Source organism: Ictidomys tridecemlineatus, chromosome 3, assembly GCF_052094955.1.
Source record: "Ictidomys tridecemlineatus isolate mIctTri1 chromosome 3, mIctTri1.hap1, whole genome shotgun sequence".
Taxonomy (NCBI): domain Eukaryota; kingdom Metazoa; phylum Chordata; class Mammalia; order Rodentia; family Sciuridae; genus Ictidomys; species Ictidomys tridecemlineatus.
Genome location: NC_135479.1, coordinates 55,673,225 through 55,694,390, shown reverse-complemented (window position 1 = coordinate 55,694,390; position 21,166 = coordinate 55,673,225). Strand labels below are relative to the sequence as shown.

The 21,166-nt window shown below is 40.9% G+C and overlaps 1 protein-coding gene across 4 annotated transcripts in view; it reads right to left on the bottom strand.

Annotated features, from left to right (window-relative positions):
• The window catches only part of Dnah9 (dynein axonemal heavy chain 9), a 331,866-nt gene that overhangs the window by 4,492 nt on the left and 306,208 nt on the right, over positions 1 to 21,166 (bottom strand). For all 4 annotated transcript variants that reach the window (XM_005332884.4, XM_040269458.2, XM_078042897.1 and 1 more), the window contains 3 exons: positions 19,032 to 19,202; positions 12,558 to 12,740; positions 3,441 to 3,830 (listed from right to left, as the gene is read on the bottom strand). In XM_005332884.4, coding sequence (XP_005332941.2) covers positions 3,441 to 3,830; positions 12,558 to 12,740; positions 19,032 to 19,202 — 744 coding nt within the window. The remainder of the gene's footprint in view (positions 1 to 3,440; positions 3,831 to 12,557; positions 12,741 to 19,031; positions 19,203 to 21,166) is intronic.

The following is a 21,166-nucleotide window of genomic DNA, read 5'->3' as shown; positions in this document are numbered from 1 at the left end:
GCAGTATGGAGATTCCTCGGAGAACTTGGAATGGAAACACCATTTGACACAGTCATCCCCTTTCTTGGCCAAAGGACTTAAAATCAGCATACTATAGTGATGCAACTACATCAATGTTTATAGCAGCTCAATTCACAATAGCTAAGCTATGGAACTAACCTAGGTGCTCTTCCACATATAAAGCACAATGTGGTATGTTCACATATGAATATCCTACCAGTGTAATTCTACATCATGTACATCCACAAGAATGGGAAGTTATACTCCATGTATGTATGATAGGCCAAAAGGCATTCTACTGTCATGTGTAACTAAAAAGAACAAACTTCATTCTGCCTTTTCATTATAAATTAGTCCATTTATATTTAATGTAATTACTGATCAAATAGGACTTAAGTCTGCTACTTTGGTATTTGCTTTTATTCCTCAATTCTTACATTAGTCTTCTTTCATGTTCATAGATATCTTCTAATTCACTATAAAATTATTTCACAGTGGTTGCCTTGGGGATTATAATAAACATTCAACATATAACAGTATACCTCAAATTAATTCCAACTTAATTTCAATAGTATATAAATCCTTGCTTCATTCCCTCCCTCTGGGTTGTTTTCATCATTCAAATCACATATCTATTTATATATGTATTTTATGCCTATCGACACAGATTTATAACTATTGCCTTATACAGTTGTCCTTTAACTCAGGAGAAAAATAAAGGTTATAAATTAAAAGTGCATCCATACACTTATACTTTTTTCTTCAGGTAGACTTGAGTTACTGTCTAGTGTTATTTTGTTTCAACTTGAAGGATTCCCTTTAGTATTTATTTTTTCCTTTTATTAATTGGTTCTTTTTCAGTTATACAGAACATTAGGATTCATTTTGATATAATTATAAAATCATGGAATATAAATTGTTCTAATTCAGTCCCCAGTTTCCCTTTCCCTTCCCTCCTCTCTCCCCCATTCCCTCCCTGTACTCTTATTTCCCCTCTAGTATTTCTTGGAAGGATGGTCTGCTAGTGACAAATTCCTATTTCTCTCTTCTCCATCCTGGAAATGTCTTATTTCTTCATTTTTGTTTTGCTGTGTATAGACTATCTTTTCTTTTAGCCTTTTGTCTGTGTAATCCTCCTGCCTTCTGGGACTCATGGTTTCTGATGAGAAGTCAGTTATTATTCTCATTGATGAGAATGAGAGATGAGAATGGTAAGCAATGAGATGATTTTCTCTTCTGCTGTCATGCACAGTGGCACAGGCCTATAACCTCAGTTACTTGGGAAGCTGAGGCAGGGGGATTCTAAGTTTGAGGCCTGGTTGGGAACTTTTTGGGTCTCTATCTCAAAATAAAAAGGGCTGGGGATATTGCTGAGCAACAGAGCATTTGCCTAGCTTGTTTGAGGCCCTGGTAGTACCCCCGACACAGACAGACAGACTGACAGACACACACACACACACACACACACACACACACACACACACTCATGACACAGACACAGACACACACACACACACCAAAGAAAAAAAATGGCTACAAAGTTTCTCACTGGCATTCAGCCATTTTTTCTTGAATAACTCTTTGGATTGCTGAAAGCCTTTGATTAGTTTCCAGTTTTGATAAAAGTTCATTCTAATTTTTTTTTTGCTAGTACTGCTTTATGGAAGGAAAAATTTTTGGAGACTTCCTGACTCTTCCATTTTTTTTCTGTATGTATGATAGTGAGGATAAAACCCAGGGCCTGACACTTGCTAGACAAAGGCTTGCTGTACAATGAGCTATATCCCAAAACTGACTTTCATTTTTGCTGACATCTTTCTGGGATAGAACACTTGAAAATAAGAGTTAATGGGGGACAGATGTTGATTTTTGGAAAATTATAATTTGCCATAAGGTATGAAAAAATGAGAGGTTAGTGATTAGAATTGACATACTTTTTACTCTTCCAGAGTGTTACTGCCCTTCCTTCTGGGCTTCTTTCCTGTTTCTCTTTCTGTACTTGTCTCATTTTGGTGTTCTTGGGGATCCTAGCTCAGTGCCCTGGGCCACTGTGCACCTAGTAAAATCTGTATGAGATCTCAATGGACAGACTTCTACAAAGGTTCAGATGGAGAGAGAAACCCTCTTAAAATGTGGGTTGTTTGAACATTGTTTTACTTTACTGTCCTTTCTGTTGGCTCTCTCATTGTTTTCCTAGGACTGGTCTAATAAATTGCCGTATGAGCTTTGGTGGCTTAAAATAAACAAACTTGCTTTCTCACAGTTTGGGAGGCTGGAGGTCTTAAGGAGTAGACAGGGTGGTCCATCTGGAGGCTCTGAGGGAGAAACTTCTAGTATCTGGTGGCTGCTGGTAATCCTTGGCATTCTTTGGCACCCACAACACACTCACCTCTGCTGCTGTATTCATAAGGCATTTTCTTTAATGTCTCCCCAAGGACTTCTTGAAGGGTCCAGTCATTGGACTTAGGGTTTCATCTTACATCTACAAAGACCCTATTTCTAAATAAATAAGGTTTCATTTTTCTTCTGGGTGATGTGAATTTTGGGGGGGGACACCATTGAACCCTATACATTTTCATATGCATATTCCTAGAACTTCCTGTGATATTCAAGATCTTTTAACAGTTTTGCATGGTTAGATTGGTATTGTCTTCTGGGAATAGTTTAGTGTCATCCACTGAGTGGGATATGGCCCTAGGTAGACTTTCTAGATCATGTGTATACCAAGTGTAAACTTGCTTTAGAGTTATCCTTTGCTCATTTGGTTACTTCAGCCATCTGTGCCTGTTTGCCAGTTTCTTAACTGTGACTAAACATCTCCAATCTATGGTGACTTGGCTAATTTTTATTAGTTTTCAGTGAAGATTTTTTAAAAATTCACTTTAGATGACATCTATGGGCTCTTTTTTTGCTGATATAGAACAATATAAAAGGCAGAAGGAATTCCTGCCTATCTAGAGCTCATAGATGAGGAAGGTGGGACCAGAGAAGTTAAAGAATATCCTGAGATCACATGGCAGCAGAGATGCCTGTCCCTAGCACTTTCCAGCATAGTCGATGTGCCAGGCGTCTTTCAAGAATCTTACATAGTACCTTCTTCGATTTTCAGTGTCTCTACTTTCCCATTTAGAAGTTGAGTACACTGAGATCTTACAAGGTAAAACGACACTCAAGATCACAGTTACTAAATGGTGGTGATGATTTTCAGAGTGAGCCAGTCTGGCTCAGAGTGCTCGCTTTCAGCCGCTCTGTTCTACTCCATCTGCAAAGTCTATGTTCTCTCCACTACCCTTGACTGAGTAAAAATGACCTCCAAGAAAGAAAGGTTGTCTAGGTAGGAAGATTCAGGGGCATCTCCTTTAGTAGTCAGACTTTATGGGAGGCAACATTTATTTAATCAGCCCACCAGAGAATACTCCTTGGCTCGTCCCAGGCCTTACCTGTGTGTCCCAGCGGGCACCTTCCATGAAGAGGCCGTGAATGTAGGCCCCTTCCCGAGGAGGACTCCGGAACTCCTCTCTGTTTTTCTTTGTCACATCACACTGCAGGGCCATCTGGTCCAGTGGCCACTCGTTCTTACGAGCCATGGACTGCATGATGGCAGTCAGGAAGGACTGGGGATTGAAGAAGCCTGTCAGCCACACAGTGGAGGGCATTGCAAAGTCACCTGTCCACGTCTCCAGCTCCTTGATTCTGTTGAGGAGATCTAGAAACCAGGCTGCCAGGCCTGCTGTGGAAGGGTAGGCTCGCCTGGCCCAGGGCTCTGGCACCATATCTAGGTACAGGGCGTTCTGTAAGTTTTCCATGTCGCCGGTCATGGTCAGCTCCCCCTGAAGTGAGAGAGTGAGAGGGGGAAGAGTAAGGGGACAGGAGGTCCTTGGAAACAATCTGCCTCAGATTCCTCTGGCTCCCCCACCCAGGCAATGGGAGGTGTCACCAGCGGTGGATGCCACAAGGACTGTCCTGTTAAGTATTCTTTGCAAAGTCTGTGTCACACAGTGTGGTCCTTAAAAACATTCCCTACTCCAGCAATGTTAGTCTCAACTGTCTGCTGATAGTGTTTTGGAAAACACAACCTCTTCCCACTGTGGACCTTAAACCATCTGTGAATGATATCTGCTACAACCTTACTCCAAAGCTTGACTCTCCTGCAGCCCTCCAGGCTTCTGCTTGCAGCTCAGAAACACAGAAGCCAACAGATGCAGTGGCACACGCTTGTGATCCCAGTGGCTGGGGAAGCTGAGGCAGGAGGATCTCAAGTTTAAAGCCAGCATCAGCAAAAGTGAGATGCTAAGCAACTCAGTGAGACCCTGTCTCTAAATAAAAAACAAAATAGGGGTGGAGATGTGGCTCAGTGGTCAAGTGCCCCTGGGTCCCTGAGTTCAATCCCCAGTATCTGCCCTGCCCCCTCACCACAAATAAAGAAATACAGAAGCCAAAGCCTACAAAGACCTATTTCCTCCAATAGATCAGGGTGATGGATATATACAGTCAACTTTAAGGGGATCCTCTTGCAACTGCTAGATGGAATTTGTAAAGAAGGGTTTACATCAAAAACCATCTTTAAATTAAACTTTGCAATTTTGGTTCTGTCAAAATTGTGGCAATTTCTTGAAGACCCCATCTCTTTTTTACTTTTACTTTCTATTGTTTTTAATTTTTTATTGGTGCATTATAGTTATACATAATAGTGGGACTCATTATGCTATATTCGTACGTGCACATAACCCAATTTGCTGTCTTCTTCCCCAATACCTTCCCCTTTCTTCTCCTCTTCTCTGCCCCAGATCAACTTGTTCTCTACTGATCTCCCATCATCATTGCTATAATTTTAATTAGTGCATTATCATCCTATGTAAGCGGACTTAATTGTGGTATATTTGTACATGCACATAGCATAGTTCGCTAGATTTTGCTCCCCAGTACTTCCCCACACTCTCCCCTCCTCCCTTCTTCTTCATTCCGAAGGCCCCCATTTCTAATGCAGTGGTTCAGGTTGCTGTGAATTATAAGGGTACCCTGCAGGGTCTGGCTCACTCTGTAAGTGCAGAGTGCCAGCCTGTGTGCAAACCCTCTCCCTTGGGGTCTGGACTTGCCTTTCCACTTGCTTGTGACTTGCCCTGTAGAATTCTGGGTCCGAATCTTTGCCTTAACTTTTGGAACCGTTAAAAAATGTTAAGTGCACCTACCTCATGATGAATGCAATTCAGTGAGTGACCTGAATGATATCCAGAGACTCCTGATTAACAGAATGTAGATTAAACTAATAGATTTTTTATGAACTTCACATAGATATCACACACATATATACTTTTTTTTTTTAAATTTTGTGTTCCTGGTGATGGCATCCATGGTCTTGTGCATGCTAGGCAAGTGCTGTAGCATTGAGCTACATCTCTGGACCTTCCTTTGTTTTGAGGAGCTTTTTTTTTTTTTTTTTTTTTTTTTTTTTAAAGAGAGAGTGAGAGAGAGAGAATTTTTATTATTTATTTTCTAGTTCTCGGCGGACACAACATCTTTGTTGGTATGTGGTGCTGAGGATTGAACCCGGGCCGCACACATGCCAGGCGAGCGCGCTACCGCTTGAGCCACATCCCCAGCCCGAGAGAGGAGCTTTCTAAGTTGCTCAGGCTGGCTTCAAGCTTTTGATCATCCTGACTCAGCTTCCTGAGTGGCTGGGATTACAGGTGTGTGCCATTGCTCACGGTTTACACATACTCTTTCTACACTGTAGATTCTAATGGCTGAACTCTTTTAAAGTATAAATATCTTAACATTTTAAAGGAAAGACAGACATCCTTAATCAGATCAGTGCTAGATGGGTCAGTCTAAATGAGTGAATACAGCCTGAATCACAGATATGTTACCTTTCAAGTAAAAGGACTCTATTAACAGTGATAGAAAATAGGTTTCCCCCTTGTGCCTACTCAGATTTATTGAAGTAACTGACCAGAGCAGTGAAGGAGTCTGAGGCCACATCAAGGCTCAACAGGAAGTACAAGGGTACCACATCTGCCACCAAAGTTATTACTTTTAACGACATTCAAATTAGGTAAACAGGTTTCTTCTGGTAGATTTCCTGAAGGATCTACTGAAATGAATACTGTTAGGTTAAAATAGAAAAATATTGTTCTTACTATGTGGAATCTCTATATCTGAAAAGAGGATGTTATTTATTACTTGTGTACTTGAACCCACACAGGACTTCTGAGAATTCTGAGATAATATGGTCTTTCTCTTGTCTGGAGTTATATGATAATTTGTTGTTATAATTTATATATGAATTTAAGTTTTCATTCAAATATCCAATTATTTAATAAAATAACATGAAGTGTAAAGATTAAATTTAGTGCAAAGAAAAAAAAAATCAATGATTATCATACCTTTTGTTGCATGAGACTCCTATCCTCCTACTACTTGAGGACCTTCATTACAATGGTGAACAAAAGTAATGAGGGTGGACATCTTTGCTTTGTTCCCAGACTTAGAGGGACAGCATTTAATGGACTTTAACCATTAAATACAAAAATTTCTTAGGTGTTCTTCAAGTTGAGGAAATGACCTCTTTTATCTGTTTTTCTGATATTTAACAACTGGATGTTAAATTTTGTCAAATGCCTTTTCTGCATGTATAAAGATGATCACATATTTTTTCATATAGTACATTAATAGGGTGAACTTCTTGGACTGATTTCTTTTTAATGTTAAAACCAAACTTGCATTCCTGGGATAATCCCATTTGGTCACACTGTATAATCCTTTTCTTATATTGTGTGATTTGAATTATTAACATTTGGCTAATTTGTGTCTATGAGGAATGTCGATCTATTATTTTCCTTTCTCACAATGCCTTTGATTTTGAAATCAACTTAATTCTGTTCTCATAAAATTTATTGGGACGTGTTCTCTCTGCTTTTTTTTCCCTCTCTTCCATTTTTTTCTTCTCTTCTTCTCTTCCTCCTCTTCTTCCTTCTTTCCCCACTCCTCCTTCCTCTTTTGTTAACATTGCTGGGGACTGAACCCAGGTCATCATACAGGGCTAGGCATGTGCTCTACCACTGAGTTACACCCCAAGCCCATAACTCCTTTATTTGATGATCTCTCCCTTCACCAGTACCACATAGTCCTAATATAAAGCAAACTTTGTTATTTTATTACAGCAGCCCATGCTAAGACAACCTTGGGGAAGAGAACCAGGAGAATTTAGTGGGGGAAGTAACTGTGGTGGACTTAAAAAATGACCTTGAATGGGTGGGGATGTAACTCAGTGATAGAGTGCTTGTCAGGCATGTTCAAAACCCTGAGTTCCATCCCCAGCACCACAAACACACAACACATGCATGTACACACACGAAGACCTTTAAGAGCTACAGCCATTTTAGGAAAGAGGATGAAAGTTCCCTTTTAGGAGCCAGATGGGGGGCTGTTCTTTATGGGAAAACCACCTGATACAAGGCAAATCCTTACCCACTGTTCTTGGCCATACACTGCAGTGCCCAAATAAAAATGTTTCAGGCCTACCATGTATGATATGACAGCCACTAGCCACATCTGGCTATTTAAATGCAAATGAATTAAATTGTAAAATTAAAATTTTTGTTCCCAAGTCCCATTAGCTACATTTTTCTGCTCTAGCCACATATGACCTTATTTTTTTTTAAAGAGAGAGTGAGAGAGGAGAGAGAGAGAGAGAGAATTTTTAATATTTATTTTTCAGTTCTCGGCGGACACAACATCTTTGTTGGTATGTGGTGCTGAGGATCGAACCCGGGTCGCACGCATACCAGGCGAGCGCGCTACCGCTTGAGCCACATCCCCAGCCCCACACATATGACCTTATTAACACAGACCGTCTGTTCAGAAGCTTTACAGGATAACACTTTCTCCGACAGAAAGACTGTTTCTGTTGGTCATGTGAACTGTATTATGTATGTTTTTGCCAGGCCTGTGTTTAATAAAAATGTTTTTGTACGTATATTATCATTGTTTGCTTGTCAATCTGGTGAAAATATATATCCAAAAGTCATGATTTATTACAAAAAAACAAAGTACAAAGGAGTTAATAAAATATAGGCCATATTGATTTTTTCCTTTAAAAGTTTTCAGTAGCCAGTATATGTCCATGGTTATGAAATATTTTTACAAACAATACAGCAATATAAATAATGCTAACAAGTTTGCTTTTCTACAAAATCATTTTGGGTATTATTAGATTGAAGCGCATCTATGGAAGTACGTTGTATGTATGTCATCTGTCATGTGAGTTGAGGGGCAATAAAGGACCTCACGCTGGAGTTGTTCTATAACATGACCCAACAGGACTCACAGTGTATCAGGTCCTAGACTGCTCGCAGCACTGGAAGGGATATAAAGAAAATGGCCCAGTCTTTGACAACTCTGCCAAAGTGGGACAAACACAGAAGTCAAATGGGTCCCCGGACACTGCCAGCTGCCATTCATGTGCTTATACAGAGAAGTCCTTTGTTTTTGATTATCTCCGGGGGCTAAATTGACACTGAGTCTGTGTTACCATGACTCAGTGAAGCCATGTAAACTCTTGTGTTTTGTTGCAATAAGAAATTATGTGCTTAGAAAAGATTAAAATGCATGTAATGCAGAGGGCTTTTTAGGACAGTGAAAATACCCTGTTTGATACTATGATGGTGGTTTGATACATATGATATATGTCATTATTTATTTGTACAAATCCATAGAAAGTACACCCAGAGTGAATCCTAATGTGAACTATGGATAATGACTGATAACAATGTGGTAATGTAGTTCCTCAATTGCAGTGAATGTATCAGGAAGGGGCAGGGGCACTTGAGAAATCTCTGTATCTTCTGCTCAATTTTGCTGGGAACTTAAAACTGCTCTAAAAAATCAGATCTAATTAAAAAAAATGTAATACAACACTTAATTTTTAACACCCTTCAGAAATCTAAACTCATTTTGATTGCAAAGGAACATAAAATGTGTGACTTTGCTTTCTTAAAAATTTCTCACATCTGCTTGTAATAAGATTATAATTTATTCCGACAGTGATTTTGCACTTACTAATTGAATGTGTAAGTGGTGGAAACTTCAAGAATGTACTGTCTCTTTAGTTTCCCCAGTTTAATGGGGATGCAGAAATGGTTTAGAAAAAGAAGAAATCATCCACCTTAAAGTTAGGTTTCTGAACTCAGGAATTTTCATGATCTTGAGCAGAAGTAAAGAAGTAGTCGAGAAAAAGCAAGAGAGAACCCCACCCGCTCCCCAGTTCATTAAATATATCAGGCTCCTCTCCTGTGGAGGAGAGGAATATGCCCACAAACCCTAGGCCATTACATCTTGAAAGGTGTCTCAGAAAAAGAAATTAGGGGCTGGGGATGTGGCTCAAGCAGTACCGCGCTCGCCTGGCATGCGTGCGGCCCGGGTTCGATCCTCAGCACCACATACCAACAAAGATGTTGTGTCTGCCAAGAACTAAAAAATAAATATTAAAAATTCTCTTTCTCTCTCTCTCTCTCTCTCTCTCTCTCTCTCTCTCTCTCTCTCTCTCTCTCTCTCTCTCTCTCCTCTCTCACTCTCTCTTTAAAAAAAAAAAAAAGAAATTAGTTTCCCGAAATGTTAACAGATCTGTGGAGGAAGGGTGGGTGGGACAGGAAGATTCTGTGGCCAAACCCTGAATATATGGACCCATCTTAAAGGCTCAAACTACACTACAGTAAAGAAACCTGCTTGCATACACTCAATCATAAGTTTCCTAAACTCCTCTGGTCTGGATCTAGGTAATACCAATTAACATCCTCATTACCTGCTCATGGGTTGAGGCCACAGAAAGAAAACTTAGAATGCTGGACTTTGAAGAAGATGCTACATTCAGGGTGCTGTGACATTCTTCCTTTATTTTCATGTGGCAAGGGAAACTGGGAGAACTACAGGGTCTGTGGTACCTTTTCCTGGCTATGATGAAGGCTGTCTAGCTTCGACCTTAACTACTTATTCATCCCTAAAAATAAATGCTTTCATGATATTTCTTTGGTATAATACAGAAAAAAAGAACCCCAAACCTTATTTTTTCCTGTAGACTTTCACTCCTTTAAGCCAGGGAGCTTGTTAGAAGTTCTGATTCATAGGCTACAGTCCAAACCTAAGGATTCAAGTTTCTAGGGGTGAGGGGCAGGAAACCTCCATTTGGAAAGGGTTCCTCTGGGCATCTCAAGTAGCTGCTGCCCTGGGCTTACAGCCATGCAGTAGCATTCAGTCTACAGAAAACAGGGACAGGACAGCAATGCCTAGAACAGCTCCCTCCTTGAGGGTCTCCATGCTACACCCTGTCCTAAGGGTTAGCTGCCTTCAATTCTGTCTTCCCTAGGGAGATGAAATTGTAGATGGTTATTTATTTATGTATTTATTTGGTACCGGGGATTGAACCCCAGGGTACTTTACCACTGAGCTACATCCCCAGATCCCCAGTCCTTTTTATTTTATTTTAAAATTTGAGTTAGGGTCTCACTAAATTACTGAGGCTGGTATTGAACTTGTGGTTCTCCTGCCTCAGCCTCCTGGGTCTCTGGGATTACAGGGGTGAACCACCATCCCCTCGGAATATGTTCTTGGCAACATGCTTTAATTTGTGTAAGACACGGGGACTTGAGGAGATTGGAAGGAAATAGAAATTGTAAGGGTCCCAACACTTTCTGTCTGGCTTGCAAACTAAGTTTGACAGCAGTGGTGCATCTTGGGTTTGTGGGAGAATGCCAGATGACCAAAGGCACATGGACCAGGGCAGCTAGTAGGTGATGATTAAAGAGCCAACGCAAGCAAGGCAACCCTCCCTTCCAGACCTGAACTATTAAGTCAACGCAGAGTGTGGGAGTGAAGACCAGAACAGATTCCGGCAACAGCAAGTCAGACTTCATGTCTGAACATCTTTGAACATCTTTACTTATTTAGAAGCATTTTTTTTTGTTGATCAGCAGAGGAAATCAATCACTGAGGCCTAGAAATAGTCTGATGCCATCAAACATTTGAATAATGAAAAATAGTTGCCCAATCCTGTCCGTGTCTCCATCTAAGATATCACTCCCCAAGTGAAAGGGAATGCAAGCCACAGAAGTGAGCCATTAGCCTCTAAGAATAGATTCTGGGCTCCTCTGCTTTGCGCCTCTGGAAAGCCCCCTTCTCTTGTCACCTGTCTTAACTTATCCTTCTTCCAAAGCCTCCTCCATACCACTTCTATGGGGGCCATTCCTCATCTCACACACCTGTTCTCCTTTCTTCTCTGGCTTCTCTCTATGTAACATTTAATTAATTCTGCCACGTATTATAATCCATTTGATTGTTTTCCCAAGACTGTCCTTCTGGAAGGTGAGGCTCCACTTTCAGTCTCCTGAGACTTGCTTGGAGAGCTCCTCTGTCAACATAGCTTGAACTGGACTCCACCCCCTGCCCCTCCATCTTTGCCCAGCCATGCTCTGTGATTCATGACACAGAGTCACAGCAAAGGCTCACAGAAGAAAAATGCATGTGAATGAATCGAAAGTTAAATGGCTAAATAGGCTGCATCCAATTGCATCGATTCAATAAGCTAAGATTGCAGCAAAACTTCTGAAGATAATTGCTAATATATACCTGCTTACCACAGTAACGGAGACGCATGACAGGCAAAATCCTTATTTACATTTGAGATTGTTAAGTGGCATTTTGTATTCCATTTGATTATAAGCCGGTACAGGATTTGGAAACACTGGCAAACTCTGTGGGTCTTCAACATCCCATTCTTTTCTCATCTTTCTTCTCATTTCTCTACACCCATATTGGGGGGAAGAGAAAATTAAAAGGTTTCTTTAAAAAAAAACCCTAGTAATCTAGATTTTGTAGTTTGTTTCCTAATTTTTATATGTCTATATGTGAAAAGCTGACAACTGTTATTCCTACACACATGGGGCCATAACTCCAAGAGCCAGACACAAAGCCACCAGCAGTTCCACACCCAGACCTCCAGGGCTCATGTGAGTTTTCATCATCAGCTACAAAACTAGGTTCTTACTTTCCCTCTGTTTGGGATTACGGTTATTATTTTTTATGACACTGGGGGGTTGAATCCAGGGCCTCATCCATGATAGGCAAGTGATCTGCCATTGAGCTACTGCCCCAGACCCAGATTACAATTCTTTTAATAAACCTGCCAGTGTAAATGGACCACACTCACCTTCCTCAGTTCCTCAAAGGTGGCACGCTCTCCCATTTACCTGTCATCCAGGTGAACAGTCACAACAGGCTCCAGGCTAGATACTTGACATCACCTCGCAGTGAATAAAGTAAACTTGCCTAAGTCATTTCTAGAAGATAGTAGACTTTCTTTGCTCAAGAGAAATGTCAGAGTGTGGGCAGTATCTTGACTTCATGGTCAGATTTTGGTTTCTGGACTAACATCTTTTGGGCATTTAGGTTGCTCTGGAACAAATGCCTTCTGGCTCCTAGGTTCTCTCATGTTGCTTTTTTTTTTTCCCCCTGTGGGGAAAGATGTGTCCTCTAGCCATGCCTCTCCCCCTGTAGATCTCACTCACCTTTAAGCCAAGGTCCAGCTCCCTCAGTGAGCGCTGAATCTCTCTGGTGAGGAGGTTCATCCGCTCACACTCCTGGAAGGCAACTACAATGTAGGGAGTGCGCTCCTCCACTTTGGCCATCAGTTCTGGGATGTTAAACTCATCTGTCACCCGTTCCAATATTTCTTCTAGAAGGATCTTGACCTGCCCCATGGCAGAAAACACGATTAAGAAGGGTACTCTGATTTTCCAGAAGGACTTCATTTTCCTGCAATATGGCGCCAGAGAGGTCAATCACCCATCACCTGCTGCCTTCCGCCTCCAGGTTGTGCTCTTGTGTGCTTGCAAAGGTCAGTTAGGTCAGGGGTTGAGGACTGATTGCAGGAGCGCCTCTGCTTAGCTTGCCAGCTCTCTGTGACTTGTATGACCAGCTTGAAAAACTAACACAGATGATTCTCTTAAAAACTGGGCTTGAAAAACTCAGAGGCTGACCCAGTTAGCTACGGGAACAAAACTAGTAAGCTATAAGTAGACTTTGACCCAGGATGGCCCTTGTGGGTCATGTGAAGCTGAAGTGATGTTAGCAGCAGTGATGAATGTGTGTATGTGTATGTATGTATGTATATATATGTGTGTGTGTATGTGTGTGTTTGTGTATGTGTGTAAATTGCATTTGTACTGACCATGTACAGATTTGTCCTTGTCATTACTCTTCACACAATATAGTATAATAATCATTTAAATTATTTTAGGTATTACAGGTAATCTAGGGATGATATAGAGAATACAAGAGGATGTGCATAGATTATATGACCTGCCCCACTATGCTATTTTACATAAGGGACTTGAACATTGTGGACTTCGGCATCCTTGGGGGGTGGTCCTAGAATCAAATCCCCATAGAGACTGAGGAGTCACACATGCACGTACACACACACACACACACACACACACACACACACACACACACACTCTGTTCTCTGTTTCAGTTTGGTGATACTGTGGTTTCTATCCTTGAAGAGGCACTATCATCTATCATGTAAACCTTCTCTTCTACCCACAATTTCTCTCCCCATACAAATTGTCAGCTAATTAGACCAAGGGAGTTAGAACAACCAGGGTCTGTCTTCTGGAAAATTGGAATTGAGGTGCAGAGATTGTGGGTTATTCGGGGGCAAGCACTTGGAGGCTGAGTCTGCCATTTTGGAGCCAATGAGTAAGCCCGGGAGGTCTGTCAGCAAAGAAAGAAAAATGAAACAAGTGCAGACATAATAGGCCATATGGCCAGCAGATTGGGATGTAGGAAGAGGGCGGGAGAGAGCATGTGAGTGAGCACCAGCTCTTCCTGGAGTCCCCAGAGAGCCAAACTCCATATGCCTGCCATGGACTCTGCTGTTTTGATGGGTTCATCTTCTTGGTCCACTTCTTCTAGGAGCAGGTCCCTATTTCCTTTGAGAAATGACCTCTTCCCCATTGTTCTGGAAGACAGTCACTGGGCCCAGCCTCTCCTGATTCAAATTAGGCCAGTCAGATTATCTTTCCCAAGAGCAAAAAAATATGAAACCCGGCATCCATGGATCCAGTGGGAGGGAGGATGGAGGTTCTTTGAAAGGCCTGTGCACTCTGCTTTCTCCCTGGGACCTGAAAGCCATCATGGTCTTTGTTCTTTCTTAGGTTAATTTTTTTGATATACTGAACCATTTTTTGCCTAATTCAGCTAGATCAGTGTCTGTTCCTCACAACAAAAGAGCCCTGACTGGGCCGATACAGCACCCGTAAGCATGACTCATAGGCATAGATGCAAGTCACTTAGACTTCAAGTTCTTCATCCATAAAAATTTCTAAGAGTCTCTCCATCAGCCCTGATTTCCCAACTCCCAGGGTTGATGCAAAGATCGAATCAAATAAGCTGATGGATGTGGCAGCATCTGAAAGCTATAAAGAACTATATAAATATAAAGAATGATTAATTTCCCCCTTGCCTTGTGTGTTTAACATACAATACATTCTCCAGGAAAGGAGCTGATGTTGGGAAAAAAGAAACTAAAAACCCATCACCCCGTCACGAAAGGGTCTAGTGCTGTCACAGCAAAGACAGGAATGGAATTTTAATGGTACCACAAAGTGACTGCCAGAGTGGAAGATAAACGGCTAACAGTATATCATATTTCTGTCTTGAGTCGAATTTGAAGAAACAACCCTCTGTCAGTGAGCTGCCATTTGGATTTTATTCACAGAGTTGAAAAAAGACAGTCAGGAGGTATTTTTGCAAAATACATTGAATTTGGGGACACAGAGTTTCATCTCATCTCTGATCAGACTGTGAAAAGTTAGGCGGCCAGGAAAGTAAGAGGGTGGATAGGGAAGTGAACAGGTTACAGACAAATATGGGACTCACTTGCTCAGGGAACTCCAGACCCCTTCAGATAGGAGGAGTGGGCTCCAATCTTCTTGGTTTCCAGGAGCAAATGGTTTTGCTTTTTTTTTTTTTTTTTAAAGTGTGTATGTGTGTGTTTGTGTATGTAATTGAACCTAGGCATTCTCTACCACCGAGATACATCTCCAGCCCTTTTTATTTATTTTTAATTTTGAGATAAGGTCTCACTAAGTTGCCAAGGCTGGTCTCAAATTTATGATCCTCCTGCCTCAGCCTCTGAGTCACTGGGATTACAAGTGTGTGCCACTGTGTCCAGCTGTTTTTTTCTTTTCAGAAAAGTAATAGATACATACGAGAAAAACCTAAACATTGCAGATACATATGACATTAGAAGCAAACCCCTCCCACAACCTTTTTTTTTTAAAGAGAGAGAGAGAGAGAGAGAATTTTAATATTTATTTTTCAGTTTTCGGTGGACACAACATTGTTGTTTGTATGTGGTGCTGAGGATCGAACTCGGGCTGCACACATGACAGGCGAGCGTGCTACTGCCTGAGCCACATCCCCAGCCCCCCTTCCCACAATCTTAACTCTTCCCCGAAAGGGACAACACTGTGAAAAAGAGTTTTTTTGTTTGTCTTTATTCCTGCAGATATCTTTCAATGTACATAACTCTATCTCCCAGTCATCTATCCATCCATCTACCCACCATTCACTTATCAATTATCCATTCATCTATCCATCCATCATTTCTGAGCCTCTTCTCTCTTTCTCTCTCTGCCTCCACCCTTCCCTGGTTTTCTCTCCCTCTTTCTCTCCCTCCCACTAATAGAATCCTATTATGTACCTTTTCAGCTTGCTTTTTCTACCTTATAGAAAGTCTTGGACATAATCCCTTGTTATTACAAATGGACTTTTTAACAGTGTGTACTATTTAAACATCCCCAAATTTATAAGTCATTTCCCTACTGGTAGATATTTGGTTTGATTACTATTTCTAATGCTATAAATAATTATGCGATAAATAAATATAAATACTTCATAAAAACCCATGCAGTTTTGAGTGTTTCTACTGGATGATTTCTTAGAGATAGACTCATGAATAAAAATATGAACATTTTAAATTTGGATAAATTATTGTCAAATTATACTATAAATTAAACTTCCATCAACAGAGATAAGAGTACTTATTTTTTTATGCACTCACTACTGAATATTATCATAATTTAAAACCCTCACGATTAGGTGATAAATAAGATTTCACTTTACTTCTAGAAATGAATGACACTGAGAATATTTTGCCATTTTTATTGGCTGCTTGTATTTGTCATGCGAACTTTCCTGATGCTCATCTTCTTCCTCCCTTCTTCTCTCAGGTTCTTTTTCCATAAGTAAGAATTTCATATATTACAAAAATCTGCTCAATGCCCCGTATCTGTGCTGTAAATAGGCTCTCAAAGTTTGGCTTTGACTTTGTTCATGATCATTTTTGCTTTGCAGATGTTTTAAAGTTTTCAAGCCATCAAATTTGCCAATCTTTTTCTGAATATTTTTTTTTTTAAGTTGCAAAGTGTCTTCCTCTTTGAAAGATCATAAAAGCTTTCTCCCGAGATGTTTCCAGTGCTTTTTAGGTTTTTATGTTTCACATTAAAATATTTCAGCCATCTGAGATATAGTTCAGTAAAAGGGGGAAGAGAACCTACTTTACTTTGCTCTCAATTACTAGCTAGTTGCTAAGCCTAAAGGAATCCAGTATTGGAGGGATTGGAGGGCTACCTCATCCCTGAGGAAGAAAAGAAAGTCATACACCCAATTGGTGCTATGGGCTGTATTGTCCCAGCCCCCAGCCCGCCCCTCATTTACATGTTGAAGTCCTAATCCCTGGTATCACAGATCATGACTGTATTTGAAGATAGGGGATTTAAAGAGGTGATTAAGTTAAAATGAGGCCATTAAGGTAAGCTCAAGTCTCACTGGTATCCTAGAAGAAGAAGAAATATGGACACAAAAATAGAGAAACCCAAGGCTTAAGCATAAAGTTCATGTGAGGACATAGCAAGGAAGTGGCTGTCTACTGGTGAAGAAGAGAGGCCTCTAGAAAAGTCAGACCTACCTAGGCCTTGATTTTAGATTTCTAGTCTCTAGATGAATTAGAAAATAAATTTCTGTTCTTTAAGCCACCCAGTCTGTGGTGTTTTGTTATGGCAGCCCAAGCAGACCCCTCCTGACTAGTAGCACATCCGTCTGCTCAAGAGAGTTCATCAGGAGGGAAGCAGTGTCTCAGGCACTGTCATCAATTGAACTCACTGTGTCCTAGAGAGACAATTCCAGATTGAGCTGGAGATAGTAGCTGACAGTTGGTTGCCTTCTCCTGAATTCCCCTACTCCCCCCTACTTTTCTTTCTTCTTCCTATCAGCACAACAACTTAGCCTTGTGCCAGCTTCCTTTCACAGAGATGTTAACTGGGAGTAGATTTAGGTTAAGAGTTTGGAAGTGTATGTAAAGTAAGCAATTCCTGGTCATTTGATCTCTAACAACAAAACACTGTCTCTGAGCTTTGGCTCTTTGCCCTTCCTTTGGCCTGTTACATGGATGGGAAGGAACAGAGCTCATAAGAAGATATGAGTGATATGAAAACCACTACCATGGCTGAGTCCAGGGGCGTTGCACAACAGGTCATGTGCCCAGTAGACTGCATGCTTCTCCCACACAGTGTCACAAGTGGCAGTTGATCACAGTTCCTACCATTTCTGGCACACATCACACACATTCACCACCACCACCACCACCACCACCATCACTACCATCACCACCATCATACCTTGAGTTATCTGGGGGAGGGGTAAGGAAACAACAAAGGTTAGAAGCTTCTTTGAACCTGACCTGAAGAATCCTAAGTCTAATAGTTATTGAGTTCCAACCTTTCATTTTTACAGCTAAGAACACTTTTTCCTCTGGAAGGTTATATTCTTTCCTTTATTCTCAAATCATATCATAGGGAAGAGTAGAATAGGCAGAGCAGTATGATTTAAAGATTTCTCATGTGCTTACCTACATCAGAATTAATTCCTGCACCTAACCGTAGATTTTAGAATCAGAATTTTTCTTTCTCTCTTCCCTCCCTCCCTCCCTTCCTTCCTTCCTTCTGCACTGGGGATTGAACCTAGAACCTTGTGCATGCTAGGCAAATGTTCTAGCACCTAAATAAAATCTCAACTCTTAAACAGTCAGAATTTCAAGCTTAATTTTAGGCATTTTAAAAATTGAGAACTGCTATTCTGATGACAGCATTCCATGCCATTAAAGTGCAAATCCTTTGGTATTTCACTTTCTTAAAAATCAGTCCCTGCAATGAAAATCCAGGCTCCCTAACCCTTGATCCCCCCCAAAGTCTTTCCCTAACCCAACAATATCTCTGATTAAAGGAATCCAAGTAGTGACATGGGTGGATGAGGGTTGACGAATGTACTCTCTTGGAAAAATTTCACCGAGAAGTTTCCCTGTGGTGGCCCTTTTTCTTTTTTGCCTTCTGCTATCCCCACATCAGGAACAGGGCCTCCAAAGTGCCTTGAGTTATCCTCAACCCATACCCAAGTCTGCTTTTCTACACCATAATTCACCTCCAGCTTCCTAAAACTTCAGGAGGTCCTCGTGTAGAAGCACTTAACTGGTGTTCAGAGACTCTGGCTAGAAGTTATTCAAAGAGAAGTTCTTTTCATCAAAAGGAGTATTTATCCGAATGGACATTAGTTGGTAGAAGGAGGGTGGAGCATCAGAAGCATCCATCGTTCCTTGGTTTGCCAAAGAATCCCGAGTCAATTTTCAAGGTTCCCAAATCACCTGCTCTTTCTTCACTTTGGCAGACAAACCAAATAAAAACCAATATTCTGTAAACCTGTACACTGCCCACCCCAAAGGCTTCCTATGATTTAACTAGAGAGTCAGTGTTTTGACATGACCAATCTTGGAGGTAAAGGGCCAACACTTCAGGCTGGTGGTACTGTGCCTTGGGTATATTATCCATGCTCTGTACCGCCTACCTGGCCAATAGGAGTAGGGAGCCTCTCTACAGTCCTGGGGCTCCCCAGTTTGATCTCAGGCAATCCCCACCACTCACCTTCTCTTCTCTGGTGGCGCCGGCTCCGTCTCCTGCTTGGCTGTCCCGAGGCTGCAGCTCCAGCACGGTGCGGAAGAGCTTTTCTGAAGTTTGGGTTAGGAAGCCGATCTCTGCATTTGGGTGAAGGCCATAGAGGTAGGGTGACTCTGCGGGCAGCTCGGCATCAATGTACTGAAATCAAGGGCAAGTTCACTTAAAAAAGCAACCAAGATGCACCTCCCACCTCCTACAGCAGCTCCTTCTCGGCAGGGGCACATTCTCTTTGGGGGCACATTCTCTTCCCCAGTCCGTCCTTGACTTTACTTATTTTCTTATGCCAGATCAGCTTCCCAGAACAGAACTTTCACATTTCACATTCATTGGGGGGAAGTTTAGACAATGCTATCCATCTCCATTTCCAGCCCTTTCCACTGCTCACTGATATATCCTCGTTTCCGTAGGACTTCTCATAGTATTTTAAAAATATAAATACCTCCCTGGTATTTTCACAAACTGCAGAAATGATCCCTGAAATCTTTTCCCTCCCCCTGATGTTTTTACTTGAAGTCTTTTAGGATACGAATTCTCTTCCCTTTAAATTCTTTCTCTTCCCTCTGTTTATCTTAACCAGAGATGACATGCTTTAACACATATGTGGCACTGTGCAACCCAAAGTCAGTGTGTGATTTGGGCTGTTGGATGAGCAAGTTTGGCTGAGAACAGAAGAGTTCACAGCCCTGGTGGAAAGCATTGCAATTAAAACATAAAAAAGCGAGTCTCCCAAACAACAACATATCTAATGGCCACAGTCTGTGATGCCTTAAAAATCCTGCTCAAAAAATTATAAGGGTCACTTTCTCCTCTGGATGTTTTGAGTATTCCTTCACAAATCTGTTTATAATAATGATAAACAATCTCCCACGTTATGCTCCAAATATGATTCTGATGATTACTTTGTGTTAGTGACGTCTCACCTAGGTAAACATTGCTCATGGTTAAAGGCAAATTTGCATGTTTATCTTTGTATTTCCTCCAGCACTCAGGACAATCCTGGGCCCTGATGTCCTACAACAAACTATTCCCTCACAGATGAAAGAGAGTTGTAAAGAAAGGAAAGCCCAGCTTAGTTGTTTGGACATGTACAGACCATGCTACTAGGGAAAGGAGATTCAGATCCACTTATCTCACTTGGCTCATCCCCTGCTCCAGCCCCCTGTTGAATTATCCCATGGACACTAGGGGATGCTCTTGCACCGTTTTCCTGGGTAAAGCCTTGCTGCCTTTAAAGATAGCTAACAAAACCCAATTCCTCTTGTTTTCCTTAAGGAGTCTTATTATTTTCAATTTCTTCTCATAGGTATGGTTTGTCTGGATCAAATAACTTATAATTAACTCTCTTAAACTTAATATTTCTATGATCAGCATTTTCCTTGGGTTTGGTATAAACTTTGGTAAATTTAAGATCTTTTAGGCATGTTCAAAAATCTAGCAATAATATTTTTTTTCCAAAAATTATCTTTGAGTGTGTTTTCTAAGGCAGAGGAAGTAGTTTAAGCAGGCAAAGCTGAATGTTTTAAAAATAGCTGTAGTAATAGTATGTGAAAAACTAAAGTAACAGTAAGAAAAATCTCTATGAGAACTATTTTCCTGCATGTGGATATGGATGCCTATATTCATAGCATCAACAGAGAATGTGAGGGGAAAGCGATCTGTCCACAGATGGTATAAAGTTATTTAGAATAACTGTTAGAAACTTTATTTAAAATTTGCTAAGCTCTTACTTGAAATAATAATGACTTTGTCAATATCCTGAATAAAAACAACCAAACAACTGTCTTAGATGCTACTTGCAAAAAAGAAAAACAAATAGAATTACTTTTTTTAAATACTTATTTTTTAGTTGTAGATGAACACAGTATCTTTATTTTATTTTATGTGGTGCTGAGGATTGAACCCAGGGCCTCACACATGCTAGGCAAGCGCTCTACCGCTGAGCCACAACTCCAGCCCCAACAAATAGAATTATTGAATCAAATGATTAGAATAAAAAAAAAGATCTCTAAAGTCTCAATTTTATAATTCATGTGAGGCTAGACCAGAAATTCACTCTTAAGTTGAATAAGAGAAACTTGGGGTGAATAACCAAAGTTGATACA